The sequence below is a fragment of the Rhinolophus sinicus genome, chromosome 6 (assembly GCF_057876585.1).
Source record: "Rhinolophus sinicus isolate RSI-liver-muscle chromosome 6, RSI-T2T, whole genome shotgun sequence".
Classification (NCBI taxonomy): Eukaryota; Metazoa; Chordata; class Mammalia; order Chiroptera; family Rhinolophidae; genus Rhinolophus; species Rhinolophus sinicus.
Window position 1 is genome coordinate 24,263,758 of NC_142506.1, and position 22,929 is coordinate 24,286,686.

The following is a 22,929-nucleotide window of genomic DNA, read 5'->3' on the forward strand; positions in this document are numbered from 1 at the left end:
CTGATACTAATCTCAACTAGGTAGTAGAAGGCCAGCCAATGAGGAGAAATTTTAGGGCAAACTCTTGAGCTTACCTTATGTGCAGAAATAGAAACAGGCAGATGAATTTATGTTTACAATGGTAGACAAGTATAAAGGTGAACGCAAACAAAATAACCCCCTCCTCAAAAAACAAACAAAGACACAAAGAAGGTGAATTTTAAGTGTGGGAAATTCAGTTTCTGGTTTATATTTAAGTTACTAGTATTGAGGGGTAGCAGGACCCTGAAGGATTTTGACTGAGGTCTTAAATCATCAGGAAATGAATTTTGAAAGTGGAGGACATTCCCTTATCTCGGAACAAATTAATAGTACACCCACGCCTTGTGATAGACTTATAGTCCCCCCAGAAGATATATAGTGAAATTGGAGGAGATAGAAGAAGCATACTAAAATGGTCAAAATAGGAGGTGCCTGCCCGTGGGTGTAAAGAAAGTCAGTAAGACTCTATAGACACCTGTTGTGAGGTTATGTGGCCTTTTTTTTTTTCTTTTTTACATCATGGATGATATGAATAGTATTGATAGCAACAACACTACCTTATGCCAATATTTGGTAAGCAGTGGGACTAGAAAATACCACCTTTTGCCCAACTAATTATAAACTTATGGAACTGATTACTCTAAGAGGAAATAGGGGTGGAAAATATAAATAATCTCAAAAGTGATTGAACTAAATTTGTGGGTAACAGATCCATAATGGGTTATTATAGGGAACTAGGATGTTTTGGGTACACTCCTAACCTTTGAGGTTGACATCAAAGAACAGCCATTTTTCCCACAGCGTGTCCCTTGGTGCCATCATCAGAATCCTGGACAGGAAAAATCATGAGTCTAATCCAATGTGGCAAGACCCATTATACTCTGATCTATGCCAGATTTGTGTGGGTTGTCAATTTAGGGTAAATTCCAGTATGAGGGTTGCAAATTGCAATGAATGAAAACTTGAAAACCTTAATTTATATTCCCTAATCTTTGTTAATTCTCCTTTATATAGTATACTCTTAAAGCTCATTTTTCAGCTTTTGGGGAGATCCCTTTATCATGTATCCTGTACTTGACTATGACACTGCTTTGTGACCTAGTAGTTTCCCATACTGTAGGTTGAATAGGGTCAAATAATAACCTTGGGAAATTAATCTACCCTTGGTATTTCTCTTGACCATCTACCCATTTTCAATTTGCATTTTAAGATTAAGAGAATAAAATAGAAAGATTCTGCTTCAATTATGACTTTTGGTTTTTATGGTAGAAAGATATAAGAGTATAAAATTCCCTCTTGATTGGATTTTAATCTATGTATAGGAAGACATACATTTAATTTTAGTGTTCTCTGGTACAGATATTTATTTTCCTTATTACTTTTTTGGGGGGTGGTTGCACTACATTTAAATTTTGATCTGAATGCCTTTAAACAATGTGTAAGAATTGCTTGGAGATCTTGTTTTAATATGGATTTGGATTCGGTAGGTATGGGGTGAGGCCTGAGATTCTGCTTCCAGGTGAAGCTGCAGGGCTGGACCTCATTTTGCCTAATGCACATTTGCACACTTGGCTAATGTAGCACAGTAGTTTTATAAACCAATCTTGGTTTCAGCTTTCCCACTAAATATATTTTTGGAAAGTTTAAGGAATAATTAAAATCATTTATGTGAACAGGATCCGAATACTATATTTGGATGTTGAACTAATGTAGAAATTCCTTCTTTCCACCTATTCTGAATTCTTCCCATGTCTCTTCCTTTTCCTTTTTAAATGTTTCTATTCTCTATTGAAAAATGGGGACTAAGTGACACAAATGTTTCTTGATTCTATTAAATTTAAACACACACTTACCCATGTACACACACTCTTTCAGTTCTGTGTACTTTGCCTAATTACTGGCAATAAAATTCAGTAAAGGGATTTAAGTTTTATGAATGTTCTACTTGGAGGAAATTATAATTAAGGTTATTAAAGCCTTTGGGTTCCTGTGTGTATTTTAAGCAAATTAGGATTTTATGTATTTTTTTAAAGAGACAGTAACTCTTCCCTGGCCAATTATTTCGACTGCATGGATGAGCTTGTGCATTTAGTGTATATGGTTCAAACGGCACATGTCTTGCTTTGTTCTTACAGGTAAATCACTGATGTAAGTTAAGTTTTTTTTCTCAATTTCGTATGTGAAACTCTGGTAACTGGTAACTTAAAGTAAAAACCAAGAAATGGAGAGAAATGGTCCATTGTACTTTGGCATCAAAATTATTTTAAACATCAAATTATTCTTTAATTTCTTTAAAACATTTTAAGGCACAGTAATTGTCATTTACCTTTTATATCCAAAATAGCTTTGTTTTCTATTAAAAAAGTAATATAAGTTCATTACAAGATGTTTATAAGTGCTAAAGAGTATAAAGAAAAAGATCAACTCATTCTACTTCTTTGCATTAACCACTGTTAGCGTTTTTGCATTTATTTTTTAAAGATATTTTTCTTATGTGTACACAGAAGGTGGAAATGTCCTAAGATACATACCCAGGGGGTGCAACAAAGTCACTTTATTTTCCAAATTTGAATTTAGTGTCTATCTTGAGGCCTTGTTCCTCTTCGTAGTGGAAAATTAATCCTAGTAAGTTCATATACTTTGTCAATTAAGTGTTTTTCCATTTTCATGCCCAGACGTGCTCTGCCTTTCCCTTCTTCTCCCCCCACCCCGTCTCAGCAAGGTTTGCATTAAGTTTGTCAGGAAAAGGGAAGCAATGGAGTGCCTTCAGACTGATGCCACTTTCCACTGTTGTGTGTTGTTATTGTTCATTTTCCATGTCTAGCTCAGCATATCCCTTGCCATGGAGTGAATTCGCGAGGGCTCTGTTCGTCTGTCCATGCATCTTCTGTCCTGACTGTGAGGCCATCCCTGGTCTGTGATCTTTCTTAGCTACATCTGAACTCTTCTCGGAATGTGAGGTTTTGGAGGTGGTCTCTTAGACTGCTTTGGACTTGAGAGGACTTCTCAAGCTCTCTTTGCAGAATGCTTTACTCCCTTGTTGTCCCTTCTGCCGCTGTGAGTGTCTGGAGGGGCACACCTTCACACTCCTAGGTTTTGCAGATATCTTTTGGTCTGATTCCCAGTCTTAACAGGACAGGATGTGAATATTGTTTTGTCCCACTAATATGCCCCTAAGGTGAGGACGCAGGTCCCTTTGTAGAGATGCACTCAACCTAACCTGAGTGTTCTCTTCTCCCTACCTCCCAATTCATGGGGTCTTTGTCTTGTCGAAGCAAATAATTACCTGTGATAGATTACATAGTCCTCCATGCTGATTTACGACTGAAACGTTTGCTCTGTGCCTTTTGTGTCTCTGCTTTCTGATACTCAAAACTCAGTGTCTTATAACACAATAAAGTTAAAGGAAAGGGAAGGTTTTTGTCTCTTCCAAGTGTTTTAAAATTCCATTTGGAAACGGAAAATGTGACCATTTGTACTTCTTTGAGAAACCCTCCCCTGAGCCAGTGAATGCTGCTTGTATGTTTGATTAAAGAAAAAACTAAGGACTAAAAATGAATTTTTATTTTTTAAACATAATTTTTTATTTTTCAATTGCAGTTGACATACATTATATTAGTTTCATGTGTACAACATAGTGATTAGACATTTACGTAACTTATGAAGTGATCGCCTTGCTAAATCTACTAGTACCCATCTGACACCATACATAATTATTACAATATTATTGACTGTATTCCCTATGCTGTACTTTACAGCCCTGTGACTATTTTATAATTGCCAATTTGTACTTCTTAATCCCTTCCCCTTTTTCATTTATCCCTCCACTCCCAATCTGGCAACTATCAAAATGTTCTTTGTATACATGAGTTTGTTTCTGTTTTGTTTGTTCGTTTTTTGATTCCACATTTAAGTGAAATCATATGGTATTTGTCTTTCTCTATAGGACTTATTTCACTTAGCATAATACCCTATATGTTGTTGCAGATGTCCATCTATGTTGTTCCAGATGGCAAGATTTCATTTTTTTATAGCTGAATAATATTTCCTTGTATACATGTATGAATTCTTTATCCATTCATCTATACATGGACACTTAGGTTGCTTCTGTAACTTGGCTATTGTAAATAATGCTGTAATGAACATATGGATGCATCCGTCTTTTCGAATTAGTGTTTTGGATTTCTTCAGATAAAAATACCCAGGAGTAGAATTACTGGGTCCTTCTTTGTCTCTTGTTACAGCCTTTGTTTTAAAGTCTATTTTGTCTGGCGTAAGTATTGCTACCCTAGCTTCCTCCCCCTGCCCCCCATTTTCATGAAATACCTTTCTCCATCCCTTTTCTTTCAGTCTGTGTGTGTCTTTTGGTCTGAAGTGAGTCTCTTGTAGGCAGCATATGTAAGAGTCTTGTTTTCTTATCCATTCAGCCACTATGTAGCTTTTGGTTAGCATGTTCAATCCATTTACATTTCAGGTAATTATTAATAAATATATAGTTATTGCTACTTTATTCATATTTTTTATTTTTTTTCTTCTTGAAGTTCCTCTAACATTTCTTGTAATACTGGTTTGGTGGCGATAACCTCCTGTAACTTTTCCTTATGTGTGATAAAAATGAATTTAAAAGAAAAAATTAGTTAAAACTCCAAAATATTATATCATTACACATAATATGTATGTTTTTAAAAAATATAAAAATAGAGTACTACATTGTTTTTATAATCTGCCTTTTCTGGCATTGTTTTATATGGAAACAGCCTTCCTTACATATTAACTAACATTGCTGTGTATAATAAATTAACTTTAAAGTCAATATTTTAGATCTAATATAAATTGTTCAATATTCTATCGATGGGCATTTTTGGCTGTTTACTATCTTTTCACTATTATAATGAATGCTATGATGTAAATTGTATATTTTTTAATGTATTTTTCCAACTCTTTCTGCACGATTCCTAAAAGTGACATTAATAAGTCAAATGAAAAGTGCAAATTGCTAAATTATACTCTAGAAGATTTGTACTAATTTTCATTACCACTAGCAGTATATGAGATGCCCATTTCCTAAATGCTTACTAATAGTTTGTAATTATCAATCTCCTAAACCTCAACATATGGTGAAATTGACTCATTTTAATTTGCATTTTTTTGTGTGTCTAGACTTTAATGGATAAACCATTTGACAAGTGGTCTTGTTTTCTTATCCATTTTTTTTGGTATTATATATGCATGAAATCTGGGTACATTTAAATGTTTATATGGTTCAATACTTGAATCTAATTTTGCTTTTCATTGATATTACTTATATAACCTCTATTTCTCTTTGTGCCAACTGATCTGTACTGGGCTATAGTGAAAAAACTATCGTCTTGTCATTATTAATTCACAGTGGAAAAGGATGCATTGATTTGTAAGATGACATAAACCTCTCAGTAAGTGAATTAGATGTTAGAAAAATGTAGTTCATCACAACATGAACTCTATTAGTCTCGTCTCCTTTGTGGAAGGTGATCCTCAGAGGCCAGGTGGCTATTTCTGTGAGTGAGGTGGGTCACATGCTTGACCATGGAGAGTGATGAACCGAAATAGTGCATGTCTGTGTAATGGAGGCGGCTACTATACACCTCCGGTCAATGGTTATCAAACAGGACTGTGGGCTATACCATCTGATTATTAAAGAAAAAGCAAGCAATCTGGATTTCTATTAAAAAATTCTAGAGGGAAACATATGGTGTGGGTTTGAAGAAACAAAATACTTCTACAGACTACATTAGGATTCATGGTCATTAGTTGGGTCATCTGCTTTATATTCTTTCTAGGCAGAACTGCTCTACATATGTGAATAGTACCCCCTTCCCCCCAGGCTATGTAGTACATAACCATATTTTATGACCCTAGAAATGCTTACTATATTTTACTGTGTACAATGCACACTTTTTTGCCCAAATTTGTGAGGGAAAAATAAGGATGCTCATTATACATGGGTAGTACTAATTCCATATCTATATACATGTGTTTAATTCTTTTATCTATGCTTATGAGTTAAATGTAACTGTAGGAATCAATTATGATATCCGTATGCAAAATAATACCCTGGAATAGGATAATTGTTTTTGTTGAATTTACAACGAACTTGCAATGACGAAGAGTTCTTGGCCTTCTATCTTGCGTAAATATCGTAAATTTGTTACCAGTATATAAAATTTCTTGTACCATAATATGTTAAAAAATAAATGCTAAAATTCCTTTATAATACTAAAAACAAATAAAAATTTGAATTAAAAGAAAAATGAAAGATTTTTTTCCCCTGAAAGTTTGGGCCAAAAACGTCGGTGTGCATTATACACGGGAGCACATTATACACAGCCAAATACAGTGTATACCTCAATGATGAACTGTTTTTCTCAGAACATATCTGATTTCCCCCACTCCTTTGCAGTGTATGTATGTTGCATGCATACGTGCAAGCCTGTGTATAGAGGCTAATGATTGGCTCATATATTGAGCAGAAATAAAATACCTGGTAATCTCTCTACTGGCTCTTTTTATTGAGAAGAATGCTATACGGGTATGTGCTTCGCATTTCATCACATCAGGAGGCACATGGCACAGTTTGTCCCATTCTTGGTGATGCTTACTTTGATCATTTAGTTAATGGAATTTGGCCAGCTTTCTTCATCATAAAGGCAAACTTCCCCTTTTGGGTAATTAATAAGTAATAGTGTAGGTGATACTTTTCTCCCAATACACTTTCACCTTATGGTGTTAGGATGATAATGAACCTTGCCTGAATTAAATCATCATATTAATGATGGCAAAATGGTGAGTCTAATTATGCAGCTACAGTTATTCAAATACAGATTGTAGGCTGTTCTACAAGACAACTGGCCAGGTAGTCTAAAAATCTCAATGTAAAGACAGACAAAAAAAAATAAATAGTGGGGGAGGCATTCCAAATTAAAAGGACTAAAGAAACAAACCAAATGCAATGCACAGTCCTTGTATTGTTTCTAAATAGATGGATAAATAGAACATTTTTGGGATAGCTGAAGAAGTATGAATACAGACAGAATAGTAGTAATATTATCTTAGTTGTATTAAATTTTTGAGGTCTGAAAATGTCCTTGTTCTGTGAAGGTGCGTGTTGAATTTAGCATGAAGTATTGTAATGTCTGCAATTTACTTACAGATAGTTTACCAAAACTGTATGTATCTATGTATGTATGTATGTATGTATATTTCCATATATTTCTCTCTATGTACATATCTATGTGTATATAGGTAGAGATAAAGATATAGGTAATGATACATAGATAGCGAAAGCAGGGGGAATTACAATTAAAAAAAAAAAAAAACGAGGTTAGTCTGTATATGACTCATTCTTCTCCTATTCTAATTTAAAAACATTGGCTACAAACCCAAACCTGTTTCCTTCCAAACTTTAAAAAAATATATACATTCTTAAAGTCTTAGATTACACTTCTAGGGTCACAGTTTATGTATCCTACTCTTAAAAACCCCATGGTAACATCATAATTTTCATATTCTCAACAAATTCTTCCTCCATCCAAGTTGAGTACTGAGTGGCTTCCTTTTGTTGTTTTTGCAGTTGTCTGAAAGATGAATTGTCAATAAGCTGGCCAAGATTTATCGGGCATGCTGAATTTCTTCTTTGTTATCCCCAACACTGTGTGTACATCAGTGCATATACTACTCTTTCTCCTTGGGATACCCTCCTCCAACTGGCAAACTCCTGCTTTCTCTTCCAGAACCAGCTCATATTACTACCTATTAGATCTTCCAGGATAATTTAGATCTCCTCTCTCGCTCCTCTAAGCACTTACTACCATGCACATAAAATATAATTTCGAAACCACAGCACCTTGAAGTGTTCTTACTGAACAAGTCTAGGATAAATTGAGTGTTAAATACTGTAACAGATTATAGTCCACTAGGCAAAATCCATCATTCCCTGCTGATCTAAAGAAACAAGCAGATAGCAAATGAGGGAGAAGGGCGAGGTCTTCTTAACATTAGAATGTCTCTAATTGATGGAGAAAGAATGAAGTTAGAAAATCACCTTGGTAACCATCAGAATAATAGTTAATTTGGGTAATGCTCATCATTGGTGCCAAAACGAGTGTGTGGAAGTTGATGAAGAACAAGATGTTTATACAGTCTTACTGTATATCATCAAAAATCACTTATTATAGAGGAAAAGCGTGACTTTACAGTGTAGAAACCTAGAGAACACTATCCTAACAAAGAGATCAAAGTTAACATCACCAATATTGCCGCTAAATTGATGTGCCACTTGATGTGCCCCAAAAAGGGCAAAACGTCACTTCATACATTATCCCTAAAATGCATGACCAATCATGACAGAATATTAGACAAACCCAAATAGACATTTTGTGAATAACTGACGTGTTTTCTTCCAAACTGTCAAGCTCATGAAAGAGGAACTAATCTGTTAGTCTCCAGATTAAAGGAGACTAAAGAGAGAGTATAACCTATGCAGGGCGTAATCTTAGATGGCATTCTAGTCTAGGGAAAAAATAGACATAAAGGATGTTATTGGAATAATTGAATATGGACTGTGGATTAGAAAGTAGTATTGTATCAATATGGCTGATGTAAGACAATGCCCTTGTGTTTGGGAAAAACATAGTGAACTGTGACAAATTTAAAGACAAAAGAGCATGATGTCCGTAACTTACACTCAAATGATTCAGAAAAATATATGCATATATTTGTGTGCACAAATATATGTATGTGTATATATATACACATATATACATATATATGTATATATATACACATACATCTATGTCTCTGTGCACACACATATGTCTGTATACACATTTGTGCCTCTATACACATATACATATAGTTTTGCCACTTTTCGAAAGTGACCAAACACTGTTTTGTGTTCCATTAACATATATGTAGTTTGCTTTTGGCTTCTAAGGCTTGGAGGCAGTGGAGGAGAATTGTGGTCAGTGAGCAGTGGCAAATTACTCTCCAAATCAGTCCAGAAGAGGTTTCTCTTCTTTGTGTCAGTCTGTCAGTCCATAGCCTCCCCACCCCCCTTTACGCATCTTTAAAGTCTAGTTTTGATCGTTTGGATGGCTTACCCTGCCTTTCTAATTATATAGGTATGCTTGCTGTGTTACTTCAAAGGCTGCTTGGCAAGGACAGGATCTGTCTTCAAAGTCAGTGAGGAGAGTGGCCCATTTGCAGGAAATTGCATGGTTTCGGGGTGATTTTTTTCTTTGAACTTGTCAAGTAGAGATCCCTATTTAAAAAGTGCTGGCCTTTTGCTGTATGCACAAACAGTTAAAAGCTTTCCGTTTATAATTCTGAAGACTTCTCTTTAACTTCTGCCAGTTGCTTAGTTTCCTGTCACCTGTAACTCAATTCCCCCCCTTATCCTTTTTGTATCTATCAGCTGTTTTATTCTGAAGTGTGTTTATGGATGACATCTTGGTTTTGTTTATGAGACTTCATATAGTCCCAGTTATGTTAGGAAAGAATTAGTATAGTACTCTTAGTACTCAAGTAACTTTGATTATTTTGCTATAGCTAAAAACAGAACAAAGGGGCAATGAGCAAATTGCAAGGGTACAGCCTAATTTGAAAGTTCCCATAGTTTTAATCATGGTATAGTTCATTTTTTTCCCTCTAGGTGCTATACATAGAGCTTTTAATGGAGATATGGAAAGCATGGCTTTCGAAATCAGAGGTCAGACCTCAATTCAAATTTGTCACTAACAAACTGTATGACCTTGGAAAGGTTTCTTAAACTCTCTGTTCTGTTTATTCACTTCGATAAACAGAAATTATGACTAATAAGCATCACTTTCAAAAAGTATGAAAGCACGTAGCCTGCAATTTGTCATGTAGCATGTTCCTCAACGTTCATTTTCTTTTCTTTTGCCCCCCATTTTGGCTTTCCTCTTTTTCATTTCTTCTTGTTCTGAATAGACTGAACTTTCTTAGTCTAAGAGTGGCTAAGCAGCTAGATTTCAAATGGGATCTAATGTATGGAACGCTATGAAGTTAGCCAATCAGCAAAGAATGTTAAAACAAACTGTTTATACATGTTAAATGTAGATGATTGAATTTTTTAAAAATATTGAGAAATAATACTGTGTAGCCCTGGCGATTTAATAATGCATCTTTCTTATTTTTAATGTATGTGATATTTTACCAACAGTGACCTACGATGCACAGAATAAAGCTTTCACTTTTTTTGCATCGCAGTGTATTCATGAATAATTGTTGCATAATAATGTTTGTCAACCCTAGGGGTTTGTCAGTGTGTTTTTCATTAAAGCCACTTAAAATATTTTTTTATTATCTTTGTTTGAAGAAAACTTTGTCTAGGATAGTGCAGCTAACAGTGTTCATTCTCAATTTTAAAACACAGTGGTCTGACCAATGGAAATTTCCACATCTAAAACACATGGAGTCTTTAATCTGGTTAGTTATGACACTGATTTTTCTTCAGGGCTGTGTTTATGACACCAACTAAGCCATCCAGTTTGCTTTCCACTTATTGTTGTAAAATGGAAGTAGTGGAATAAGCAGGAGTTGGCAAATTAATTTCTATTTTAGGAGGCAGGTGGTATATGAGGGACGGTCAAATAACTTGTACATGATGGGAATATATGTTGAATAGACTCCATCCTACACCTCCTCCCTTTTCAAATAAAACAATTTACTCTTTGGGTAGGGGGTAGGGGGAGATGTTTTCCTACACACAGTTGGATAGGTCAGACACTATGGCACTAATGTTAGAGTATTTAGGAAGTATGCAAAAGTATTTTGAAACAGTGTTAGTATAAAGAATAATTAAGTACTTTGTGGAATCAAAATCTGGCTCTGTGAGCAGTTTGTTTTTTTGGATTTAATTAATTGGATTATCTCCTTGTGTAAACATGGAACCCTGTGAAAGTGGTGGTTTCACAATCTTCATAAATATATATATTTAGATCTGTTCATGTTGGAGTTACCATTAGCACCAACAGTCTGTCAACATTTCCACAGGATCTTTTAAGTGTGTTGTAACAGCCCAAGTCAACACTTGGCATGAATAATATGTACGACACAGCAGATTCTAGCTGTGGCTTATAGGGTCGCATGCATCCTAACTATAAGCTTACTGTTCTTTTGGCATTAGAATAGTTTTGTGGAGTGAATTGTTTTCTCTCTCATAGATTCAAACAGGTGGCTTATTTTATACAACATAAGATGTGCTTCTTCCCTTGTTTCAAAACATCGTATATCTTTGGGAAAATGAGTAGTCCCAAACCATCTTTTATTTTTCTGCCTTCATTAACTAATTAGTGTTATTAGTGGTAGCGTCTGTAGAAGCTGAAGAGCTTTTGATTCTAGTGGCATATCGTGCCCACTTGAATAGCTTAGCTTTGGGATGATGTGTTCTGACCATTAAATATACTTTTTTTTTCTCCGTAACCTGTCAGAATTAACATCTAGCATAGGGATATTCATTAAGATTTTTGTGTCAAAGAGTTTATAGGAGGGGGGAAAACAATAATTATTATAGGCCTTGGCTTCCAAAGTGAGTGTCAATTAGGGGAGATATTTCATCATGTCGTCATTTAGGGAATTGTATCTGCTAAACCGAGGGCTCATGGTTTTAATTTTTTATCAGGGTCTATACATACTTTTTTGTATGTGTGTCTTGTTTTTTTACTTGACTTTAGGTGTTAATGGATGTTTTGGAAACACGTTTCTAGAGAATTCTAAATCCCATTTAATTCATGTGAATTCTTATGTTCTACTTGAGCTTCTCACTCTGGCAAAGGCTGGAATATGACTGACCCTTGGTCAGTGCATAGAACTGGCCTGTCAGAGTGCTGCTGTTAGCATTCCTTGAGCTTCCCTCTGTGGTGCTTGAGCCCTGAGGTTCTGGACCTGATGGATGCTGATAAAAAAGTACTTAGGTACCTTGCCTTGTGACAATGTGCATTCAGAAGCTCTCTTGGGAAATCTATGGCTCCCACCACCAGAGGTGCAACCCACATCTGCTTCAGCTGCTTTTCATTTTGGGTGAAATATGGTGAAGGGATACTGTTTTGTTTCATGGTAAAAAGCGTTGAACCAAAGTTATTTTTTCTCCAATGACTGTAGTTATTGTTCGCTTTGGTACACATTTTCATTCTCCTTCCACTTTGCAGACTGTCTTGAAAGTTAATGATGTCTGTGACTTGTTTAAATGAGGAGACTGTGTTTATCATGTTCTAGATTGGTCTGTTGTGCCCTCAAACACACCCCTGTGAGACTCAAGACACATTTATTTTGCAGTCATATCTTGGTGCATCCTCTTTCTTTGACCTGCAGTTATTGAGTATTCTGGGCTTCTCTGTGATACCTCAGAGAAGGCAGACTTGGAGCCCACATGACATGTCTCATAGAAGGCTTTCTGCTTCCCTGGGCTGTGTAAAATACATCCTACCCAGGGAGCCACACTATGGCCATAATTAATTTAAGTGATTGTAAATGTACTTCTGAGGTGCCAGTCTATAAAGATTAGGGTTCAAATGGTGCTGGCACTGCAGAGGAATTAGAAGCCTACAATTGCAATAATATTCTTCATGGTTTTGTTGTGTAAGATATTAGCACTTCCTGGGTGAAAAAATAAATCAGAGACTCTATTAATTCTCTTCCTTCATATTTTACAATCTCCTAGTAGCTTTATTTGAGTGAGATACATACTTGGATAAGAGAAGCAAAATCATCTGATTAAAGACCTTTAATCCTGATGTCATTAAGAACATTCATCTCTAGAGATGATTTCCATATTTTAGGGAGCTTATACATTTTTTGAAATATTATTTTCCCAAGGACTACTTCTGGAGATAAGGATATAACCAGTTTTTCATTCCTAATTAACGTATTTTAGGTGGATAAATGGTATTATTAATGATCAAATAGTAATTTTTTTCAGGCAGCCAATTAATAATGGATTTCTTAAAGTTGGTACTTTGAGAAGTTAGCTTTGTAAGCCTTACCTAAAAATATTATCTAGTTAAGAATTCATGACAAAAGATAAAAAGAGAGTGAGAAAATATGGTTTAATTATAGAGGTTGTAAAATTTTGGAATTTTTGGTACAAGTTTGCCCTTTATTATTATGTTCAAAATTTTTTCTATATTAAATTAATATTAAACTAATTTAGTCCTCTAACTGTATCTCTGTCTAAGCTTTATTAACATTATTAATGTTAACATTTCTGTCTACGGCATGATGAGTATAATGGTGAATATCTAGAGCATTAAAATTTTTTGTGTTTGTATCAAAAATCAGATTACACGTGTTGTGGTGATATTTTGTATAAATGCTTATAATGGAATGTAAAACTAAGGAAAGTACCTTAAGATAGGCAGTTTTCATTTAGGTCACATCTTTTATGGCTTCTTAATTCATGATTTTGATTGCTCATTTGAGTTTGAGCTTGGTAGTACTCATGATGACAGGATTTTTTAAATCCCAGTATTGCCAAGCTCTAGTGGAAGGATCTATGCCCAACTTGATTTGTATAGGATCCGACATGCAAATTCCTGTTATTGGTACCAGAGATAGGGTTTCTGTTTTTTAAATATGTGTATCAAATCTAGGATTGGGCAGAAATAAATATTAACAATTTTGTGATAGGTTTGATCAGTGAAATATTTAATAGTTATTGTCAATTAAAATTCTGTTGAACTTGGAACATTATTTAACTAGCAAATATGGAGTGAGGCTAAGATGCAAATAGCCCATTGTTTTTAAAATTAGAAGTCTGTACCTTTTGTCAGAAATGAATGCCTTCACCTAGAAGGAATTTAGATTTCTTCTTACTTGGCAAGGGCTAACTCCAAAAACGGGGGAGCTCTTTAAAAAAGTGTTATGAGTGTATTAGAAACAGATGGGCATTCAACACCTACACAAAATGCTTTATGGGATAAAGTGTGAATAACTGAATTTGATTTAACAAAGGATCAAACTTAAAATACCAGCATTCCCAAAAAACAAAACTTAATTTGCAATTTAAAAGGAACACAAATCAAATAAGTAGACTCAAAGATAAAGAGTTCTACTTACACTGTTCTTTCCTCTTGATATACTTGTTTGCGATATAGGTATTGTTACCTGGTTTCTCCCTCATGATTTTCTTGTTTTCTATATCCACATATTCCTTTCCCTGTCAAGGAGATATGTGTGTATTTGGGTTAATACCACTAACACCTTTTTGAGGCTTTTTCATCTTTTATGTGATATATTTCATCTTTCGAATTTTGGGTGGGTCTAGTTGTAGAAAAGTATTTTGGTTGGAATGATGAGGCTGTGGATCTCAGCGGGCTTTAGGGTAGGAAAAGTTGAAGCTTACAGAGAGAGCAAATAAACGTGGTCATCAGAGCTGGGAATTAAGATCTGTTTATTCACCTGCACACTTGAATTAAATCTCAAAGCAGTAGGCAGAGCCATTTGCCTTATTAAGATCCTGACAAAATAAGTTAGTCACGTTTAAAGGTCTATGTTTGCCTGACTTTAGACACAGATATTGGTGTAGTCACCACATAACGGATGGAGAAATTTTTGTTAAATTGTTAAGCTGTTGATTTCCAACATAGAGGCTACTAGCATAGTAGACACTGGACAATAGTTAATTAAGCTGAAAAGTCAATATTTGAGGTTGGGGACATGAAGCTTCAAATTGCAAAAATTATATGTACTCTTGTCCTTCAGCCTTGAGGAGCTCTCTTATGACTAAAGAAGATGGGGGAAAGGAAGAGAGAGCACTTAGGTTGGGTGTGGCTCACATCACTTTTGTTTAAGAGAATTCCTCATGTGTAGGGTTATCAAGATATCTAAGATAGGAACTCAGGTAATGGTTGCCTAAATTCATTTTCATTAAGTTGGTTGAGGTTCAAGTAAATAAAGCAATGCTTTTAATGATTTAAGGATACCTGTAAAAAATATAGAGGACAATTTGCTGACTGTGAAATCTTTGTGGTCAAGATGAAAGTTAGCATCTGATACATCAAAACAAAACAAAACAAAACAAAAAGCCTTCACTTGACAGTGATTCTCTTAGTTCTGTAATTCTCTTTTCTTCATACTTTTTACTAGGGAGTGTGATTTATGATGATAAAGAGCTCTCGATTTAACTTTTGAACTGAATGGAAGTATTGCTTCAGCTTTAGTTCGTGATGACTCTGGTACAGACAGCCTTCTCCTTAAAGCCTGCTGCTATGTATGTAAAGCTTCCAAATTCTTTTTTCACTTATGAAGCTTAGTCGGGGATTTAGATAACCTTGATATTGCATTTTCAAATCTGTAGTTAAATTGAAGAGCAGAAGGCAGTCAGCATACTACTCTTAGACATGCTGCCAAGGCCTCCGCGTGTGGGGTGGCCTTTAACGCAGCTCCAGCCAGCGACCCCTGTGCTGGGCTTAGTCTCCTTCTTGTTCCTTAATATTTAAGGATTTCCCTTTTCACAAAAGAGTCATAAATTACTTCTCCAAATATCAAGCCATAGGGTCTTTGTGCTTAGCTCTTTCATTGCGTTAATTGATTGCAAGTTTTTGTGTTTTTTTTGCAAAATATGTCAAAAATCCACAAAAAAGAAAAAGTTGATATTTTGACTATTTTATGCATTTAATAACATTTTGAGCTGCTTTGTACATAAGTAATATTAGTTTTATTTTAAACCTTGGTTATATAATAATAAACTTGCCATTATATTGAAGTTTAGCAAAAAAATACTCAAAAGTGTTTTTAAGTATAGATAAATTAGAATCTAATAGTATTGATGACGTAAAAATTTTATTGCAAAATCTTACACAGTATGCCATAGAAAACATCTTTGTAGTTGATAGTGCAAGCCACAGGAAAATATATTTGAACATTGCAGCAAGGGAGTTTTAAGGTGGGTTCTATTCTTAGATAAACTTGAAAATTAAAGAGTTGGGTTCTCCCCAGTCACCATCTCTACTTCCAAAACCATTTCATCCATCGTACAGCTGCTGGATATTCCCTGTTCTGTTCCTCTCATTCAGCTTTCTGCACCCTACCCACTCCTCTCCCCAATTTGTACCCCTTTCTTGCCCAGAGACGTTGAATTGTGTCCCAGTTTTTGAAACTTAACGTGCTCAGTGCTTGCGTCCTGTTCAGGACACTGATAACAATATCAGAATAAAATCCCTTCGGAAGGCAGCTGGGGAAATTGTAAGTAGTATAGGCTTATTGTCAGTCAGCTATGTGTAAATGCTTTTAAATCATAATGATCTCATCAGAGTAAGGAGTAACAGAAATCCTACGATGCGTATAAAAGCAGGAAAATTGACCGAATGATAGAATGTAGAGTGACGTAGAGAGAAGTGGACGTGGGTTTGGGGTGCCATAATTGTCTAAGCGCAAAGTAATAAGGGCCTGAGGTCTGAGAAGACTAGTGGAACTCACAAGAGTGAGGGCTGGAATTACGTCTGTAGCAGAGGATATTATCATGAAAGCTGGAGGAAGAAGAAAACTTTCAACAATGACCCAGGCTACAGGAGATGTGAGGACCAGAAATTGAGAATGAGGTCTTGAGCTGAAGATTAGAAAATTGGTTGTCGTCTTTGTAAAAGCAGTGTTGAGGATAATTGAATGGGTGGTAGTGGTAAGTAGAGGGGGAATGGATACAACTGATACTTTAAAAAAATATGAGAATGATATTTGTCAGGTTCATTGCTATGAAAAGATGTTCACAACTTAACTGAAACTGAGCAAGTTATGATATTGCATGTAAATTATGATCACAATTATACAAATTACATATTACATATATTTATAAAGGAATATCTGGAAAGTTTTCCGGAATTTTATTAGGAATTACAGCTGAGGAGGTGATTTTTCATGTGAACTGATTATTTTTTTCTCCATTATTACAGATTTAAGAAATTAAGGTAGCAAATGAGAAATCATTTAGGAAGCATAGATGGGTTTACAAGCAGGGGAATGTCCACGAAATAGATTCAATATGCAGATAGAAGCAGTTGAAGAGTTGATAGAACACAGTCTTGGAATAGATGGGAAGAAATCAATCTTAATGGCCAATTCAAGAGCTTAGTGGCCCTGATCCTGGGCCCAAGTGCCTTGATTCTTCTTTGGTCCCTTCTCTGAAAGGTAGACTAAGTCCTGGTTTGGGGATCTCTCTGGAAGAGAAACTGTGAGACCAAATCAGGGTCGAAGTGGGGAGAACAGCTTGTGGAACTGAACTCTATGTGGATCTGCTACATGTAGCTGCAAATGTATTGGATGTTAAACATTGTAAGTAAAGGAAGGATGCAGTATACAGTGTACTGTGTTGTATAGCTGCTAGCCTGAATACTCATTGCTTGATACTAGTTGTTTATGCAATAAAGGTTAGGCATAGGGCAAACAGGATATAGTCTCAAAGCCAAAAGCTTCAATAATTGATGAGTTTTCTATTCCTTCTCGCTTTCCTTTCTTTTGTGGGTTAACCCAATAAAATGAAGTCAGTGTGATCTTATATATTTTTGTTATATTTATGACTTTGCTTGGTATAGTGATAACTAAAAATTAAATGAATTTTTCACATGTTAGAAATTACAGTGGGATTTAAGATTATATAATTTCTGAATTTTATACCAGAACTGGAAACAGTATTTTTTTTCTTTTAAGTTACCCTTTTTTTATTACCAGGTGTGGTGTACTTCATAAAGCTCATATATCAATTTTCAGATGCTATTTCAATATTTACTTAGTACTATTCCCCCATTGTCTCTCCAATAGGACATTTCTGTTTTTTTCTTTTAAACATAAAAGTAAAGAATATCTTAAAGTTGACCATCCAATATAGTTTGTAAATCTTCAAAAGAGATGTGATTATAAGGGACTACATTGTCCTGAAGTTATTGTATGGCCTTATCCAATTTTTTTCTTTGGAAAATTGAGATATAATTTACTTTTAAATTATATACATTATTTATAAAAATAAATACACAGGCCTTAAATGCACAGTTTGAGTTTTACAAATATATACATTTGTGTACCCAATATCCAATCCAGATTAGAACATTTCCCTCACCTCCTATAGTAGATTAAATAGTGCCTCCCACCCCCAAATTCATGTCCATCTGGCACCTCATAATATGATCTTATTTGAAGATTGTGGTTTTGCAAATATAATTAAGGTAAAGATGAATGTGAGATAATACTGGATTAAGGTGGGCCCTGAGTCCAATGACAATGTCTTTATCAGAAACCGAAAAGGACACAGAGTTACATAGAGAAGAAGGTTGGAGCTTTATGTACAGTGACCAACACTTGGAAACAACCAAAGTGTCCTTCAACAGATGATTGGATAAAGAAGATGTGGTATATATACACAATGGAATACTATTCTGCCATAAGAAAAGATGAAATAGTGCTATTTGCGACAACATGGATGGACCTTGAGATTATCATGCTAAGCAAAATAAGTCAGAAAAAGTCAAGAACCGTATGATTTCACTGATATGTGGGATATAAAACTGAAAGCAACAAAGGAACAAGACAAAGAAACAAAAACTGATAGACATAGACAATAGTTTAGTGGTAACCAAGGGTAAGGGGGGGAGGGGAGTGATAGCTAAGGGTAAATGAGATCAAATATATAGTTATGGAAAGGGAACTGACTCTGGGTGGTGAACACACAATGTGATATATAGAGGATGAATTACACAGTTGTACGCTTGAAACCTATGTAACTTTACTAACCATTGTCACCCCAATAAACTTTAATAAATGAAAAACAAAAAACAAAGAAAGAAGATTGGAGTTATGATGCTACAAGACAAGGAATACCTGGGGCTACTAGAAGAGGCAAGGAAGCATTCTTTCCAAGGGCCTTCAGAAGAAGCATGTTCCTGCTGACACCTTGATTTCAGACTTCTACCGTGTTTCCCCGAAAACAAGACCTAGCCAGACCATCAGCTCTAATGCGTCTTTTGGAGCAAAAATTAATATAAGACCCGGTCTTATAATATATTTTATATATATAAAATTTTATATGTATAAAAATTTTATATATATAAAAATTTTATATATATTTTATATATATAAAATATATCATATTATAATTATGTTATATTATATATTATTATAAGACCGGGTCTTATATAAGACTGGGTATTATATTATATTATATTACACCTGGTCTTGTATTAAAATAAGACCAGGTCTCATTAATTTTTGCTCCAAAATATGCATTCGATCTGATGGTGTTGCTAGATCTTGTTTTTGGGGAAACACGGTAGTCTACAGGACTGAGAGAATAAATTCCTGTTGTTTAAGCCACCATGTTGCGGTAATTTGTTAACAGTCTTAGGAACTAATATACTTGCCAAAAATTCCATTGTGCCCCTTTCCAATCAGTCCTCAACCCTCAAAGGCATTTAGTGTTCTAATTTCTATCACCATAGATTAGGTTTACATGTCCCTGACATCAACATAAATAGAATTATTGGAACATAGTCTGTTTTTTTTGGTCTGTCTTCTTTTGCTGAACACAATGTATATGAGTTTCATTCTTGGTTGTGTCTGTATCAGTAGTTTAATCCTTTTTGTCATTAAAATTCTATGAATATATCACAATTTATCCATTCTTCTATTCATGGATATTTAGATTGTTTCCTTCTACTCATATTTTATACATTTATTACATCTGTTTATAGCTGACTTAGAAGTTATGTTACGTCTGGTTTAGAAGTTATATATTACTTTTTTTATAGTTGCATTCTAGAGGTTTAGCAAGTTTAACTTAACATTTAACTTAACAACATTTAATTTATATTGGTCTTCCTTACACATAATGAAGAAATTTTGAATGCTTTGACTTCCCTCAAGTCTTCCTTTGTTATTGCTGTTGAACATAAAATATGTATTATTTTTAAACCCTGGGAATTACTCATTATTTTTCAAGTTGGTACTTTTATAGCTATACCAACATATTTCTCAAGTGGTTTGATCACTATTGCTTATTACATTCTATTTCCTTCTGGGTTCCATTTTATTTTCCCCAATATATACAGTTTATTCTTTCAGTGAGTGTTTCTGATTAATAAGTCCTTTGCTTTTATTTTGGCTGAAAATATCTTTATTTTGTCCTCATCCTTAAACTGTCATTTAATTACTAATAGAATCATAGTTTAATCATTTTTCCTCATCATGTTGAAGATAATATTTCACATCTAACACTTAATGTTTCTGATGAGAAGTCTGCTAGAAGTCAACTTTTTATTGCTTTCCAGACAATCTGCTATTTCTCTCTAGTTTGACTTCTTTCTTTAGTATAAATATGCTGTGTTCAGATGCAGACTTGTTTTTACTGATCTACTCAGGTCTCTGAATTTTTCATTTAAGATCTCATATCTTTTTTTAATTCTGGAAACTAGCCATGATCACTTTGAATATTATGTTAGTCATTTTCTTTATTTGATTCTGCAACACCTAATAATCATGTATTGGAACTTTTTAATGTGTTTCTTACCTATCCTTACCTTTTTCACCTTTTCATCTTTATCTTGTTTTGTGCTACAGTTCTTTAAATCTATGTGTATTCCAGTTACAGAATTTTTTCAATTTTAGAATTTTCATTTCTTTCTAATGTTTGCACATATATACTACTGCTTCCTCCCATGTGATTTCTAGTCCTTATTTTATCTCTTTAAATATTCTAAAAATAGTCATTTAAAAGTCTCTTTCAGATTGTTCTGTTGTTTCTGATTCTTTAGATGTGAAATCTCTCTCTCACTGAGACTGATGACTCTTCCTCATGGAGCTTTTCCTGTGCAGGTGATTGGTTCATTTTGATGTTAAGGTAGTTTTCCCATGAAAGGCCCAGGTCTCTGGATTGTAAAAAGTTTAAGGTAGTTTTATATTTTTTAATTTGTGGCTTTTCCTGGATTTGGACAAGTTTTTATGTTATCCTCTTGACACAGGGACTCCTTACTACACTGATAATTTAAACTTGGATCCCACGCTGGGATGGCTTGCAGGTTTGGAATGCTTATTTCTCATGGGTTGTATTTTGTCTCTCCTGTGCTCACTCACCCCTTCAATGCTGGTAATCCAGGGTTGGAATCCTCTTCTCTGGCCAGTAGGAGTGGGGACTTCTAGTATGTATTTCATAGACATACAGCCCTCAAGAGTCCAGCCTACATAAGGAGAGCCAAGTGTCAACTCTTTACATGAGTATTTATTGGTCTGGATTTGGACTCTGCTATGAAGTCTAGCTCTGTCTGGTCTAACATCTCCACAACCCATTCAGTTTGAGCTTCTGGCCTCAACTCTGCCTCTGAGTTGCCTGTTTGTTTCTAAGTTTGGTTGTGTATTAATCATTTTTCTCCGGGGTGACAGAAGATATTTCATTTAGCTTCTCTATGTGATTAAAATAAAAGAACAAGAAATACCTGTCTTCTCAGCATGTCATATTGACCAAAGCCTGATCATATTCATATTTAAACATACTTTCTTTTTTTTTCTTTTACAGCTAGTTATGTATCCAATCCCATTTGCAAAGGTTGCTTGTCTTGTTCAAAGGACAATGGGTGCAGCCGATGTCAACAGAAGCTGTTCTTCTTTCTTCGAAGAGAAGGCATGCGCCAGTACGGAGAGTGCCTGCACTCCTGCCCGTCAGGTTACTACGGACACCGAGCCCCAGACATGAACAGATGTGCCAGTGAGCAACTGTTTTACTGTTGTCTACCCTATTTTATTGTTTATTCAACTTACGGGGAGAAATTTTTAACTGGAAAAAAAAAAAGGGGGGCGTATTTTTAATATGCAACAGAAAATAGTCTAAGCTTAAACTTAAAAACATTGAGTGAGGTGAGATAACACTTTTAATTTATCTTTGTAGAGAATTATATTGTATTCACACACTTATTCTTTCTTGTTTCTTATATTATCTAAATACTTTTTCATAACAAACATCTCAAACACAAGCTTGTTAGGCAGATCTTTGTAAGGCGTACTTACCACTTACAAAAAAGAAGAAAAAGAAAGAAAAGAAAAGAATTTAAATACTGTTTAACTGGGAACGTTCTCTCCAGTTTACCGCAGTGTCTTACCTTCTTTTTCCACTTTTACCTGAGTTTGTAATACCTTGTATAGTTTAATCTGTAATTTAATTCATGCATTTTAGAGTTCTCTAAAGCACCATTACCAATAAAAGATGTAACTAACATATTTAGTTTACTTCAAAGTATTTTGAGTTCTAAGTGTAACCTACAAAAAAAGCCTATTTAAGAGTGGCATTCTTACATATATACATAGGAATGCAGGTACGATTTTTCATCTTTTAATCCAAAAATTGTTCATCGAATAGTAGGTAAATAGTAAAAATTGGAATTTAAAGAAATCAGTGAGCTACCAAAGGACTGTCCCTTTATTTAAGGAGTTCCAATTTTAGCAGATAGAGAGGATAAGGAAAAGGGGAACCTGGGGTGAAATGACGGATGGGTAAGAAGTGTAATCATAGTTCAGTACACTAAGTGCTAATAAATAGGCAGCCAGTATTATGGGAGTGATTTAATTATCTCTCATTAATACACTGTATATATGACTATTAAAACAGCTGAGGTATTTGGATAAGAAGAGAATTTGAATTGCATCATCCAATGACAATATTATTTTGGAAGAAGGCAGAACTAGTGGAGGGAGGTTAAAATAGATTCTAGAAAGAAGGAACCACACATGTGTAAAAATATGTTCAGGGAACAAGTCTCATCTGAGGCGCTATTGACATTTTGGCAAGGCAACTTGTTCTAAATTGTTGGACAGTTATAGTCTTTCGTCCGTGCTCGTTAAATGTCTTTTCTGCTCTCAAATCACTGTGACAAGAAAAAATGT

At 34.8% G+C, this 22,929-nt stretch overlaps 1 protein-coding gene across 1 annotated transcript in view; it reads left to right on the forward strand.

The window, feature by feature from the left end:
* Positions 1-22,929, forward strand: part of RSPO2 (R-spondin 2) — a 155,135-nt gene that overhangs the window by 59,551 nt on the left and 72,655 nt on the right. The window contains exon 3 of the mRNA XM_019750562.3: positions 21,569-21,757. Coding sequence (XP_019606121.2) covers positions 21,569-21,757 — 189 coding nt within the window. The remainder of the gene's footprint in view (positions 1-21,568; positions 21,758-22,929) is intronic.